The sequence below is a fragment of the Salvia splendens genome, chromosome 13 (genome assembly GCF_004379255.2).
Source record: "Salvia splendens isolate huo1 chromosome 13, SspV2, whole genome shotgun sequence".
Lineage (NCBI taxonomy): Eukaryota > Viridiplantae > Streptophyta > Magnoliopsida > Lamiales > Lamiaceae > Salvia > Salvia splendens.
This window is the reverse complement of record NC_056044.1, coordinates 4,101,369-4,115,528: the sequence shown is the minus strand read 5'-3', so window position 1 is coordinate 4,115,528 and position 14,160 is coordinate 4,101,369. Positions and strand designations below refer to the sequence as shown.

The 14,160-nt window shown below is 46.6% G+C and overlaps 1 protein-coding gene and 1 non-coding gene across 2 annotated transcripts; one reads left to right on the top strand and one right to left on the bottom strand.

Moving 5' to 3' along the window:
• Positions 1-687: 687 nt before the first annotated feature.
• On the bottom strand, positions 688-760 carry TRNAK-CUU. Its single transcript has one exon. It is a non-coding gene; the product is annotated as a tRNA-Lys (tRNA).
• Positions 761-12,170: 11,410 nt separating this feature from the next.
• LOC121760359 (glutathione S-transferase 2-like) lies at positions 12,171-14,143 on the top strand (the record flags this gene model as incomplete). Its single annotated transcript, XM_042156040.1, has 9 exons — positions 12,171-12,273; positions 12,350-12,406; positions 12,768-12,853; positions 12,955-13,026; positions 13,210-13,263; positions 13,355-13,430; positions 13,633-13,694; positions 13,790-13,849; positions 13,930-14,143. Coding segments are annotated over 9 exons (669 nt in total), but the record flags the coding sequence as incomplete, so codon positions are not given.
• Between the last annotated feature and the right edge of the window lie 17 nt (positions 14,144-14,160).

Sequence of the window (14,160 nt, the reverse complement as noted above, 5' to 3'; positions counted from 1 at the left end):
CTGGACGCCTAGCCCCGCCACGAGAGAGGAGTTGCGGCGGTGGGAGCGGTAGCGGTGATGGTGGTGCGGACGCGGTGGGAGTCGCAAGGGACGGTGTAGATCTCCGTCATCGTGTGTTACTGCTACTGCTATCCATTTTTTGACAGTGGTGGTAATCTATTTTTTTTTGTGCAATGACCATTATACCCCCGTCTTGTTATTGTGAAGTAAATTTGTGATAGAGGGAACTAATTTCTCCTTAAATTAGAAAATTAACCATAGCCCTTGATTTTGTTGATCTTGTGGTTGTGATTTGTTCTCTAGTTATTTGGTTAAGGGGTGTTTGCCATAGATCACTACCCTATATATATATATATATATATATATATATATATATATATAATAAAATCGGATATAATAATCTCAATAAAAATTGTGTAAACAGAGACAACGAAAAAGTAAAAAAAAATGTAAACCATATCGCATGTCACATTCGGATATACATCATATCGCATGTCACATTCGGATATACGAGAACCAAGATCATATAAATATTTTATATAAATATAATAAAATCGGATATAATAATCTCATTAAAAATTGTGTAAACAGAGAAAATGAAAAAGTAAAAAAAATGTAAATAGAGTAAACGAAAAACTTAATAAAATAGTGAAAATAGCCCACCGTTGGGGCTCAAATAATGAAAATCGCCCACCGTGGGGCTCGAACCCACGACCACAAGGTTAAGATCCTTGCGCTCTACCAACTGAGCTAGACGGGCTTGTTGTTTAATTTCTAAATTCAAACCATAATATTGTGGTAACTCAGCCTTGTAGATGAGATGAGATGAGGTCAGCACACCTGACTGAACTAACTTACCCTTTTAGCCTTGAGATAAGCTGGGAATTTGTTTCTCCATTCTTCACATCTGCACTTCCAACACCTCAACTCTACTATGGAATCCCAGGATGATGGGTCCGCGAATTTTTGATGTTAGCAAATGCTGGTAGAGAATGAAAAAACAGACACAAAGAATTTACGTGGTTCGATTTACTGAAGTAAATCTACGTCCACGGGAAAAAGGGAGGGCAAGATTGTATTGCTTGATCTGTTTTCTACAGCTTACAAATACAAACTTGCTATTTGCTATATGGTGTTTTATCTCTAGAGAGCTTCTAACCCCTTCTATCAGATCTAAGTTCTATTTATATAATGAACTCAGATCATGGCTTGCATCACCACCCTAAGTCGTGGATGTCGTGTAGGTTATGGCCTAAGATCGTGGGTGAAGCGTAGGTCATGGCCTACGATCGTGGCCTGAACTGACATCACGTGGTAGTGGGTGTGTTGGACATCCTGTATGGGTCCACTAACTCCTTGTTCGGCCGAATACCGAGACCGAACTGCTTTGGTTGCCGATCTGAGAGTAGAGCTTGATGCCGACCTGAGAGCAGAGCTTGATTGGTTGGCTTTTACCGAGCTGTAGGCTGAGGCCGAACTCTTTGGTAATGCCGAACTGAACTCTTGGGCTTTGGGCTGGCCGAGCTGTCACTGCTATTGGGCTTGTTTAGTACGTACCCCATCAACCAGCTCCTCAGGTTTGAACCACAGCTTGATTTCATCCTTGGCGGTTTCAAGGCCGAGCTGTCACTGCTATTGGGCTGGCCGAGCTGTCACTGCTATTGGGCTTGTTTAGTACGTACCCCATCACTACCCCCCCCGAAAAGCGAAGTGATTCACTTCGGCGAAGCGAGTCACTTCGGCATTCTGGAAAAGGGTACGGGGGAGGCTGAAGTCAGGGGACGTGCCCTGCGCGTGACTGCATTAAATGCGGCATTAAATGCGACAGTAAAATCCGGCCGTTGAATCCTGAAAAGGTGGGATATGAAACGGTGCGATGATTTGAAATCTTTTCCAAATCTGATAAATACCGTCTTTCTTCATCATTTGAACACCTTTGCTATTGGCTTCTTCTGCACTCTCTATCTTCTGCGTGAAAAATTTCCTTCCGCTTTCAAAAATTTCTTCAGACTACCTTCACCTTCAAAAAGTAAGAAAAATGTCTTCTTCTTCTTCTTCGGAGTCGGGTAGCGTTAGGAAAGGGGGTAAGGGGTCTTCTAGCCGGAAAGAATCCGGGGAGAAGACCGTAGAGTATTTTCACAGTATCTTGAGTAAGGATACTGTGATATCCCTTTACGAAAAATACTCTTTTCCTGGGGGGAAGGCGGTGGTACCTGACGGTGATCACAGGGCTGACTCCCCGCCGGAGGGTTACGTCACCGTGTACGAGGCCTGCTTAGAATGCGGGCTTCGTTTCCCCCTCCCTTCTGCCTTTATAGATTTACTAGATTTTTTTCAGCTTCCTTTAGGCCAGGTGACTCCGAACTCTTGGAGGCACTTGTCGGCCTTCGCTGCCGAACTCCGTAGGTTAGGAAGGGATTTGTCTTTGAAGGCGATCCTTAAATTCTTTCAATTTAAGAGGAAGGGGTCTTGGTTTTACTTGATCCCTTTACAGCCCTTTAGGGCCTTTTGTAAAACGAAGTGGCCGAAGTGGCAAAATCGCTTCTTCTACTATGATAGGACCGCGGCTCCTAGTTTTCTCTGGAGAGGGCCGGAGTCCGTTATCCGTCACCCTCGGCCTGAACCGTTGGACGAGCTCGATGGCGAGCTCAACAAGATTCCCATAGTTAGGAAACAATACACGGAGTCTGAGCTCGTCAAGGGCGACGTCGTGTTCGACATCTCGTCTTCGGACGAAGAGGCCGAGGGTGAGGATTTCTCTTTATCTTTATGCTCTACTGCTTTAACGAAGAAAATCTGACTTTGCTTTCTTGCTTTTTGGCAGTGTTCATGTTGAATAAGGCTATTAGAAAGTCCTCCGAGCTTGTGGAGCCGGAGAGAGAGAAGGCTACCAGCTCGGCGCTTGATGCCGAGAAGAATCCGAAGAGGCAAAAGACCTCTTCGGGTCCAAAGAAGCCGGAGTCGACTTCGGCAAGCAAGAAGGGGAAGACCCAGAAGCCCCCAAGGGCGCCAGAGAAAGACGTGGTCTTGGCGCCTCCTTCGGAGCATATCTGTGAGCCATTTTTATGGCCCACGGACTTCGCCGAGGTGAATTGTTTTCTTGATTCCTTGGCTTGGCTTCTGTCTTGTATTTTTGGTGCCCTCTGTTAACTTTTTTCCTTATCCATTTTCAGAGGAATGATATGCTCTCCAAGCTCGTCGCCGTCGAACTCTCCAAAGCGTCCAACGACTATGCCGAGATGCAGAGGAAATTGGCGGCTGCTTGTCACCGGGCCGAGCAGGCTGAGGCAAACTTTGAGAAAGCCAGGGCTGCTAGGATTTCGGCCCAGGATGAAGCTCAGTTTGCCAAAAACCAGCTCGTCATCCAGCGAGAGCAGACGAAACGGAGGGATGCTGCCGCCGTGGTTGCCCAAGGAGAGGGTCTCCGTGCCTACACGGAGAGACTCTTTTTGAGCAGCCAGTTCTCGGCCTTTGTCGGTAGTCTGGTAAGGCTAATTGCCGATAAGGGCGAGCAGGGGCCCGACGTCGTGCTGCCTCTGTACAGCCGAGAGATAGCTGCTCGGCTTCAGAATCTGCCGCTCCTTGAGGAGCTCGCTTCATCCTCGGTCCTGCTTTCTGCAGACCGAGTCCGGAGTTGTCGAGCTGATCGGGACGAGAACCTGGAGGCTATCTTTGCCTCCGTGGGACCCGTTTCACCCGCTTCGACTTACAACGGAGAGGGTGAGGCCGAGCCGCTGGAGCCGGAGGCCGAAGTCGAGCGGGCCGGGCATCCGGAGGAGGAAGCCGATCAGGAGGCGGAGGCGAGGCCGGCAGGAGGCGAGGCCGAGGCTGAGGTAGCCCAAGAGAAAGAAGCTGTACCAGACCGAGGAGCCGGAGACGAAGCTGGCGGAGTATGATTTCGTCTCCCTTCTCTTAGTCTAGTTTCTTCCTTGTAAAATGGCCTTGAAGCCCTAGTGTAAAAAATTTTCCTTGTGAATGAAAAATTCTCTACACTTGTCTTCGTATAGCTTTGCGTACTCGCCTTTACTCCTGTTGTATTTTACTATCTGCTCGGTACAGCTGCCGAACTAATATAGCTGCTTTGTACTCAAGGAGATGGAGATACTTCACTGGAAACGGCTGTACTCTTCGGCTTTAGACGAAGCTGAGAGAAGAGCTATAGCCGATCAGACGAAGAATGACGAGCTTCTGGCTCGTTTAGTGAAGCTGGAGGCCGATAATAAGGACTTAGAGTCCGATAAGAAGGATCTGGAGGCCGAGCTGAATACGACCATTGCTGAGAGGACTGCGTACGAGGATTACATCCGTGTGCGCGGGGGATTGACCATCTCAGATGTTCAGGAACGAGTTGACGAACTGTGGGAGGAGTATAATGTACTCCGGAGGAACAATGCGCTGGAGAGCTCGGCTTGCCAACAAGTCGTGAAATCATTGCGGCGCTGGGCTTCTCGGTACGACATTGTTCTTTCTCGGCGCCCCTCCATAGAGAGATTCCTCCGGCATATCGCGCCAACAGATGCTCGCACTCCAGATCAAACCTCTGGTTCCCTTGTTCAAAATCCTACTCCCAGCCAACAACGAACTCCGGAACAGCCGGAAACGTCAAGACGAGAACGGGCTCAGGAGCAACCGGAATCGTCAAGACGGGGACGGACTGAAATTCGCCGAGGAGTTGTGACTATGAGCGAGCAAGATCAGCAGATGCTTATTGCAGAGACTCTTCATCGCCGAGGTGTTAGGACTTCTCGGGCTCGGGGAAGAGGCGTTGGGTCGAGGATAGCATCTCGTCGACCTGCTTATTCTTCATCTGCTCGGAACAACCGAACTCGGCTTCCAGAGGATTTTGCAGATAGGTGGCTTAACTTCAGCAACCCTGGACAGTAGAATAGTCCTTTGTAATAGCGTAACGCCATTTTGTAGGGTAGCGGAGTTGTATGCTGAACAAGATTTGATAAATGAAATTTTGTTTTCGCTTCTAACACTGTATTTACAGCTTAGCGAAAAAATTTCATCGTACTTGTCCTCGGTCTTATGAAGTAAATTTCTTTGACCGGACTTGGTCCTTGGTCTGATGAAATAAACATCTTTGACCGGACTCGTCTTTGGTCTGATGAAATAAACATCTTCGACCGGACTCGTCTTTGGTCTGATGAAATAAACATCTTTGACCGGACTCGTCTTTGGTCTGATGAAATAAACATCTTTGACCGGACTTGGTTTGTGTTCTAATTTGGCGATTTTTGTCGCCGGGATCGAACTTTCCCTTGTCCTAATTCGGCGAGTTTTATCGCGTGGATCGGACTTTCCCAGTTAACCGAAGTGGTCTTATGCAGTAAACCTCTTTGACTAGACATGATCGTCCCCGGTCTTATGAGGTAAACTTCTTTGACCGAACTTGGTCGTCCTAATTCGGCGAGGTTTATCGCGTGGATCGGACTTTCCCTAATTGCAGTTCGTTTCAGACGAAGTGCTTATTAAGCTGAATTGCGGTCTTGTATCCTCCTTGGAAGCTTGGACTCACAATCGTTGGCTTATTGCAGTTCGTTTCAGACGGACTGCTTGTTAAGCTGAATTGTGGTCTTATATCCTCCTTAGAAGCTTGGACTCACAATAGTCTTTAATAATCGATCTAAAAAGGGGATCAGTCTTTAAAGAACGATATACCTTGGTACCATTTGTAAGAGACGACAAGCACATAGAGACAAAACACATAGGAAAAAATGAAAAAGACGAAGGAAAAAAAACTTTAAACCTTTTTTTAAAACGACAAGTAAAAGGTACAAGTAAAAAACAAACAAATAAAAACACATACCCCTATGACCGAACTAGACACGAGACGGACTGACCGGACTTTGTCTCTTACAAGTGGAACTTCTTGAGGTTGGAGACGTGCCATGTTCGGGGTACTTGTTCTCCTGACATGTGAGTCAATTTATAAGACCCTTTGCCGAGGACTTCGGACACCCGATATGGACCCTCCCATGTGGGTTCGAGTTTGCCCAGCTTTTCTGCTCGGCTTACTTCGTTGTTTCTCAAGACGAGATCTCCCACTTGAAATTGAAGCTTTTTCACCCTTTGGTTATAATACCGGGCTACTTGCTCCTTATACTTGGCTGCTTTTATGCACGCCAATTCTCTTCTTTCTTCGGCGAGATCTAGTTCTGCTCTCAGTCCGTCGTCATTCATTTCTGAGGAGAAATTTAGGGTTCGGGGACTGGGTACGCCGATCTCCACCGGAATTACGGCTTCAGTGCCGTACACCAGGCTATACGGAGTTTCACCGTTGGAGGTTTTGGGTGTAGTTCGGTAGGACCATAGGACTTGAGGGAGATTTTCTACCCATTGTCCTTTGGCTTGTTCTAACCGAGCTTTTAACCCTTTCACCAGAATCCGGTTCGTTACTTCCGTTTGTCCGTTTGCTTGGGGATGGGAGACCGAAGTGAACCGCTGTTGAATGTTCAGCTCTTGGCACCAATTCTTGAACGTCTTGTCGGTGAACTGAGTCCCATTATCCGAGATGAGGATGTGGGGTATGCCAAATCGGCACACTATGTTCTTCCAGACGAAGTCCAATGCCTTTGAGCTCGTTATCGTAGCTAATGGTTCAGCCTCCACCCACTTCGTGAAGTAGTCCACGGCAACGATAAGGAATTTCATTTGCCGAGGAGCTTGAGGAAGTGGTCCCACTATGTCTATGCCCCATTGCATGAAAGGCCAAGGGCTTTGCATAGTGTATAGATCGGTCTGCGGCATCCTTGGGACATTTGCATGAATTTGGCACTTCGTACACTTCTTGACGAGCTGCACTGCCTCTTGTACCATGGTTGGCCAATAATATCCCCATCTCAGAACTTTTTTAGCTAAAGCTCTGGCTCCGATGTGGCTACCGCACGATCCTTCATGAACTTCTCTGAGGATGTAGTCCGTCTCTTCTGGTCCTACGCACCGCAATAACGGCTGGAGGTAAGACTTTCTAAAGAGGACTCCTTCATGAAGTTCGTACCGAAGAGCTCGGCACGTGATCTTCCGAGCTTCTCTCTTATCCTCGGGCAATTGTCCTTGATCCAGATACTGCAAGATCGGCGTCATCCAGTTCGGCGAGCTGGATACAGAATGTACCTCGGCTTCATCAATGCTTCGATGCATTAATTCTTCCGCCTTTGAGCTCGGATCTGAGGCCAACTTACTTAAGGTATCTGCTCGGCTATTTTCCGCTCTGGGAATGCGGATTATCCGAAAATAGGAGAAACTTCGGCTGATGCTTTGCGCTTTGTCCAAATACTTCTTCATTCTCTCGTCACGGGCTTCACTTGTACCCAACATGTGATTTACTATGACTTGTGAATCACAATGGACTTTGAGAGATTTGACGAGTAGACTTTGCGCTAACTGGAGTCCGGCCAGGAGGGCTTCGTACTCGGCTTCATTATTAGTAGTGGGGAATAGGAAACGAAGTGAGTAGGTTACCTCGTGTCCGTCGGGAGCGACAAGTAAAATACCAGCTCCACTTCCCATCTTGTTTGAAGCTCCATCTACGAATCCGCTCCAGCAGTCCGGCGGCTCTACTTCGGATTCCAAGGGCTGTGCTAGTTCGGCATTGGCAGAATTCTTCTGTTCGGCAATAATAGGAATTGCTTGATCGAACTTCGCTTCTGCAAGAAAATCTGCCAAGGCTTGTCCCTTGATGGCTTTCCGAGGTAGATATTCAATTGTGTGCTCTCCCAACTCTATAGCCCACTTGGCGATTCTGCCCGATGCTTCTGGCTTGGTCAAAACTTGCCGAAGAGGTAGATCGGTTAAGACGCATACCTTGTGAGCATAGAAGTATGGCCGCAGTCTCCTTGCTGCATTTACTAACGCCAGAGCAATTTTTTCCAGAGGTTGATACCTTGTTTCTGGACCTCTTAATGCTCGGCTTGTAAAGTAGATGGGAAACTGCTTTAGGCCTTCTTCTCGTACAAGCACCGCGCTGATGGTTTGATCCGATGCCGCTAAGTATAAGAATAGTACTTCGGCTTCGGCTGGAGCAGAGAGAATAGGAAGCTCGGCTAGATAACTTTTGAGCTCGTCAAAGGCCTTTTTCTGCTCGGCTCCCCACTCGAACTTTGGTGCCTTTTTCAACACCTTGAAGAACGGCAGTTGCTTTTCGGCTGCTTGGGAAAGGAATCGACTCAGTGCGGCTAGACATCCGGTTAGCCTTTGCACGTCATGTATGGACTTCGGCATTGCCATGTTCTGAACGACTTGAACTTTTGAGGGGTTTGCCTTGAGTCCGTCTTTTGAAACCCAACAACCCAGAAACTTTCCCGAATCTACCAAAAAGGTACACTTTTGGGGATTAAGTTTGAGGTTGGCTTTCTTGAGCACGTTGAGAGTGGACTTGAGGTTGTGCTCGTACTCCGAGGTGCTTTTGCTCTTGACGACTATATCGTCAACATATACTTCGACTTCCTTTCCAATCCGGTGCCGAAAAAGCTTGTCTACCATCCTTTGATAAGTGGCTCCGGCATTCTTTAAACCGAATGGCATCTTTTTATAAGCGAAAATGCCGAAATCAGTAATGAAGGCCGTTTTTGAAGCGTCAATCTCATCCATTAAAACCTGATGGTATCCTTTGTATAGATCAAGAAAACAAAAAATTTCAAAGCCTATCAGAGCTTCTACTTTTTTATCTATGTTCGGAAGGGGATAGCAATCTTTGGGACAGTGCTTATTTAGATCGGTGAAATCTATGCACATCCGCCATCCTCCTTCCTTTTTCTTGATCATGACAGGATTGGCCACCCACGAAGGATACTTCACTTCGAATAACACATCCGCCTTCAATAATTGACGGACTTCGTCATGGATGACTTGACTTCGTTCTGCCGCAAAGAGTCTTTGCTTCTGTTTTATCGGCCGGACCGAAGGATCAATATTTAAACGATGAGTGATTACCTCGGGGGGCACTCCGGTCATGTCCAACGGAGACCATGCAAAGACGTCTTTGTACTCCTTGAGGAGCTGGATGGTTTTTTCCCGAAGTAGAGGCGTTCCCGCGAAGCCGATCTTAACCGTTCTGGATGGATCGTCTTCGTACAGCTGAACTGTCATCGAGTTCGGCTCCGGTATGACTTCGGTCATCGCCTCTGACTCCGGCTGCTGTGATTGCTATGCTTGGTGGTGCCGATCTGACTGCTCGGCACTTCTAAGCGCAATTTGCAGGCATTCCTTTGCTCTTTTTTGGTCACCTCGGATGACCGCTATCCCTCCTTTAGTAGGGATCTTGATGGTGAGGTGATAGGTGGAGCAAACGGCCCGAACTGTGTTGAGCCAGTCTCTTCCCAGGATGACGTTGTACGGGGACCGAGCTTTTACCACGAAAAACTCAATCATCGTACTGGAGCTAGTAGGCGCTTTCCCCACCGTGATCGGAAGGCTGATAATACCTTCAGGGCGGGTGTCCTCCTGGGCGAAGCTCTTCAGGGGAAGCGGAGCCGGGCTGAGCCGAGCTGGGTCCACTTCTAGTTTGTCGAAGCACTCTTTAAAAAGAATGCTGACTGACGCTCCTGTATCCACAAACACCCTGTGGATCAGTTTGTTTGCCACTCCGGCTTGGATGACAATGGCGTCTTGGTGAGGAGAGATGGCCGGGACGGGATCAGCATCCGAGAACGTAATCACTTCGTCCTGCTTCAGCCTTTTATGCGTTGGCTCCTCTCGATTGGAGCCCCTGCGCTCTGACTTCAGGGACGACTTGGTCTTCCCGGCAGGAAGAGCGTCAATAGTCAGGATTACTCCATCATATTGCGGCTCGTCATCGTCTTCGGGATCCGGCTGCCTTTTCGGATCCTGAGGAGCGCAGTTCGCACCTCTCTGCTTCTTATTCTTCTTTGACTGCTTGCTTTGGTATTTTTTCAATGTCCCTGCCCTCACAAGAACATCGATACCTGCAGCCAAGTTTCTGCACTCCTCGGTATCGTGACCGTGGTCTTGATGGTAGGAGCAGTAGTTATCCTGGGGTCGGCGCGCGGCAGATTTCGTCATCCGCTTTGGCTTTTCGAACAGGTCGGAGTGTAGTTCGAAAATTTCCGCTCTCGGCTTGTTCAGCGGTACGAACTGAGCGGGCGGCTTCTCGGGATTGAGACGGGGTCCCAATCTGTCTTGCACCGGAGTCCTTTGAATCCTTTCAAAAGGAGTTCGGCGAGGATGTCCCTGATCGCCAAAAGGAGTTCGGCGAGGATGTCCCTGATCGCTATGATCGGGCTTCCTCCTGTCTCCTCGGGACGATGAGCTGTCTAACGACCGTTTGCGACGGTCTGCCTCATCGGCCCGGGAGTACTGGTCCGCAATGTCCCACATTTCCTGAGCTGTCTGCGGACCGCACTCAACGAGCTTCCTGTAGAGAGCTCCGGGCAGGATTCCATTTTGGAATGCCGAGATGACAAGCAGATCGTTGAGATCGTCTACTTGCAGGCATTCCTTGTGGAATCTTGTCATAAAGTCGCTGATTTTTTCGTCGCGACCTTGACGAATGGAAAGCAGCTGAGCCGAAGTGATTCGGGCTTCCGCTTTCTGAAAGAACCTCCGGTGGAAGGCATCCATTAGATCTCGGTAAGATCTGATGCTGCCCTGGGGGAGGCTATCGAACCACCTTCTCGCGTTCCCGATGAGCAGCTCGGGAAACAGCTTGCACATGTGGACCTCGTTGAGACCCTGGTTCGCCATGTTATACTGATAGCGCCCCAAGAAATCGTGAGGGTCCACGAGCCCGTCGTAAGTCATCGACGGAGTTCGGTAGTTCTGCGGTAGGGGAGTTCGGGTGATGTCGTCCGAGAACGGAGTCTTCAGTGCTCCGTACACGGCGAATCCGATATCTCGTCGGTATGGAGGAGATTGAGTTCTCCTGTGATTCCGGTACCGAGGAAGAGCAGGAATATGTCGGGGTTGAGGATTCTTCTTCCTGGAAGACACGGCACTACTGCGGTAGTGACTTTCATGTCTGGATGAGGAAGGAGAATCCTCCGCTTTCGTCTTCGGCTCTTGGCTCTTTTGCAGGAAGGCTAAAAACTCATCCTGCTTCTCAGCCAAGAACAACTTGACAGCCTCATTCAAATCAGGCTGCTGGGAAGACTCAGTGGGACGATTTTTGGAGCGGCCTGTTCCTTCGCCATGAGAACTGGTGGTGGATTTATCCCTAGGCTGTTTTCCAGACCTATGGGATGGATTGGCTTCCTCCTGGTTCTCACGGGCAGGAATACGGGTACTCTGCGATCTGGTATGCATTTTTTGGGTGGAAAAAAAAATGGATCAAAAATTCGCTTTATCACAAATTTTGTTCTCTGGTTCCCACAGACGGCGCCAGTGATGGGTCCGCGAATTTTTGATGTTAGCAAATGCTGGTAGAGAATGAAAAAACAGACACAAAGAATTTACGTGGTTCGATTTACTGAAGTAAATCTACGTCCACGGGAAAAAGGGAGGGCAAGATTGTATTGCTTGATCTGTTTTCTACAGCTTACAAATACAAACTTGCTATTTGCTATATGGTGTTTTATCTCTAGAGAGCTTCTAACCCCTTCTATCAGATCTAAGTTCTATTTATATAATGAACTCAGATCATGGCTTGCATCACCACCCTAAGTCGTGGATGTCGTGTAGGTTATGGCCTAAGATCGTGGGTGAAGCGTAGGTCATGGCCTACGATCGTGGCCTGAACTGACATCACGTGGTAGTGGGTGTGTTGGACATCCTGTATGGGTCCACTAACTCCTTGTTCGGCCGAATACCGAGACCGAACTGCTTTGGTTGCCGATCTGAGAGTAGAGCTTGATGCCGACCTGAGAGCAGAGCTTGATTGGTTGGCTTTTACCGAGCTGTAGGCTGAGGCCGAACTCTTTGGTAATGCCGAACTGAACTCTTGGGCTTTGGGCTGGCCGAGCTGTCACTGCTATTGGGCTTGTTTAGTACGTACCCCATCAACCAGCTCCTCAGGTTTGAACCACAGCTTGATTTCATCCTTGGCGGTTTCAAGGCCGAGCTGTCACTGCTATTGGGCTGGCCGAGCTGTCACTGCTATTGGGCTTGTTTAGTACGTACCCCATCACAGGACAAGGTCTCTCTCTTTCCTTCTCTCTCCATATTTAGTTCAGTGATGGGAATCTGTTGTGTAAGAAGTTGGTTAATCAATAAAACAGGTGCAGGTTCAGTCATCATCAGCTCCCAAGCTAGTACTCTACTCCTATTGGCAGAGCTCTTTTTCTTGGCGCGTTCGATTTGCTTTGAATCTTAAAGGTCTGCTCTTTCATCCATCTTCTGCCCTCAATTCTCTTATAAAAATTGGATCTTTACACATATATGTGATTTGCAGGACTTTCTTATGAGTACAGGGCTGTCAATCTTGATAAAGGAGACCACTTCACTCCAGGTTTGTCGCCCTTTTAATCCCTTTTTTTGGTTTTCAAGAAAAAGTAGTGATATAGCCTAGGATTGATGCTTTTGTTTTGATCAATGTTTGAAAGCAGATAATAATGCAATTTCTCAAAATGTTGAAAAATTGGGGCTTTTTTTGATAAGTGGACTAAACAACTTCTGCTCAATTGTAAACAAGTTGAGCACTTAGAAATGGAAATGGAAAAAAATTTCGATCTTGTTATATGTAGAATAGACACTTGTGTCAGATGTTGGCTTGTTATACATCTTAGGAACTTATGGTGTGTGTTCTGAATGTAGTCCTAAGGTCTTCTTGCAATTTGTGTTATTACAATAATTTGCATTTCGGCTTGCAGAATTTGAGAAATTAAATCCCCTTCACTATGTCCCAGTCTTGGTTGATGGAGATGTAGTTATTTCAGACTCGTATGCGATTATACTGGTCTGTATCTTTATTCAACGCAATGTTGGAGTTTAAGTTTATCTCTTTTTGATGCTGAGAGCGGTAAAATGGTTAAGATGCAATGTCTTTTTTCCTGACAGCATTTGGAACAAAACTATCCTCAGAATCCTTTGTTGCCATCTGATCCTCAACTTCGAGCAATCAATCTTCAGGTCAGTGCCAGTCCTAGAGGATAATACTTTTGTTACATATCTTACAATGTTCAAAATGTTATGTGTCGTTTTGAGAAGTTTTCTGGTTCGTAGATGTTTGCCTTGTTTCATAAACATCTAGTTTTGACATGTATGCTATCCATCGATATGATTTCTTCTTCGCTGAATGTGAAATGGTCACAGGCTGCAAGTATTGTGTCATCCAGTATGCAGCCTCTTCACATGATGGCAATCTTGGTCAGTTTTCAACGACATATTCTGTAACAAGACATAACATTAGAAATAACTCAACATCTGATAGTTTGGTGCTTACTCATGAATATTGCAGAAATATATCGAGGAAAAGTTTGGGCCTAAAGAGCGAGAAGCTTGGGTGCAGATCCATCTAGAGAAAGGCTTCTCTGGTGAGATTCTTAATAAGTAGTTTTCTATAGTTTCATGTTGCCATTCTTGTTATATCTTCTTCTGTCATCAACCCCCTTCAATAGAATTCTTGCAAATTAGTAACATCTGTGTGTTTTTCTCTCTTGCTCGATGAATTTATTTTGCTAATCGTATGGAGCATTTTGTGACCATTGTAACCTTATCCGACTGATTTTGATCTAGCCCTCGAGAAGCTGCTGAAAGACCGTGCTGGCACGTATTCTACAGGAGACACGGCTTATATGGTGAGTTTCTTGCTCTTTTAATAAACGTTACTGCTCAAATGCAAAGAATGTGTGAATATTTTGTTTACGGTAAATGTGATTATGGTAAACCGCAGGCAGATGTGTTCTTGGCTCCTCAAATCGCAGTTGCTGCAAACAGATTCAAAGTCGATGTGGTAATTAAGTCACCAAGATTATGAATTGATTATTTGTGTGTTTATATATTTAATGATCATATTTATGGTTGTTTTTGCAGTCAAAATTCCCAACTTTGGATGCAATATATAAGTCCTGCATTGCATTGCCGGAGTTTGAGGCTTCTTTGCCGGAGAGACAACCTGATGCTGTGCCATAGTTCAATTCTTGGGTTTTTTTTTTTATATTTATAAATAAACTAGTGTGAAAACTAGCAGTCTTTGATGTGCACTCAATAAACTCTCCCTACTTACATATAGATTTCATTTTTTCAATTTATTTTTCTTATGCT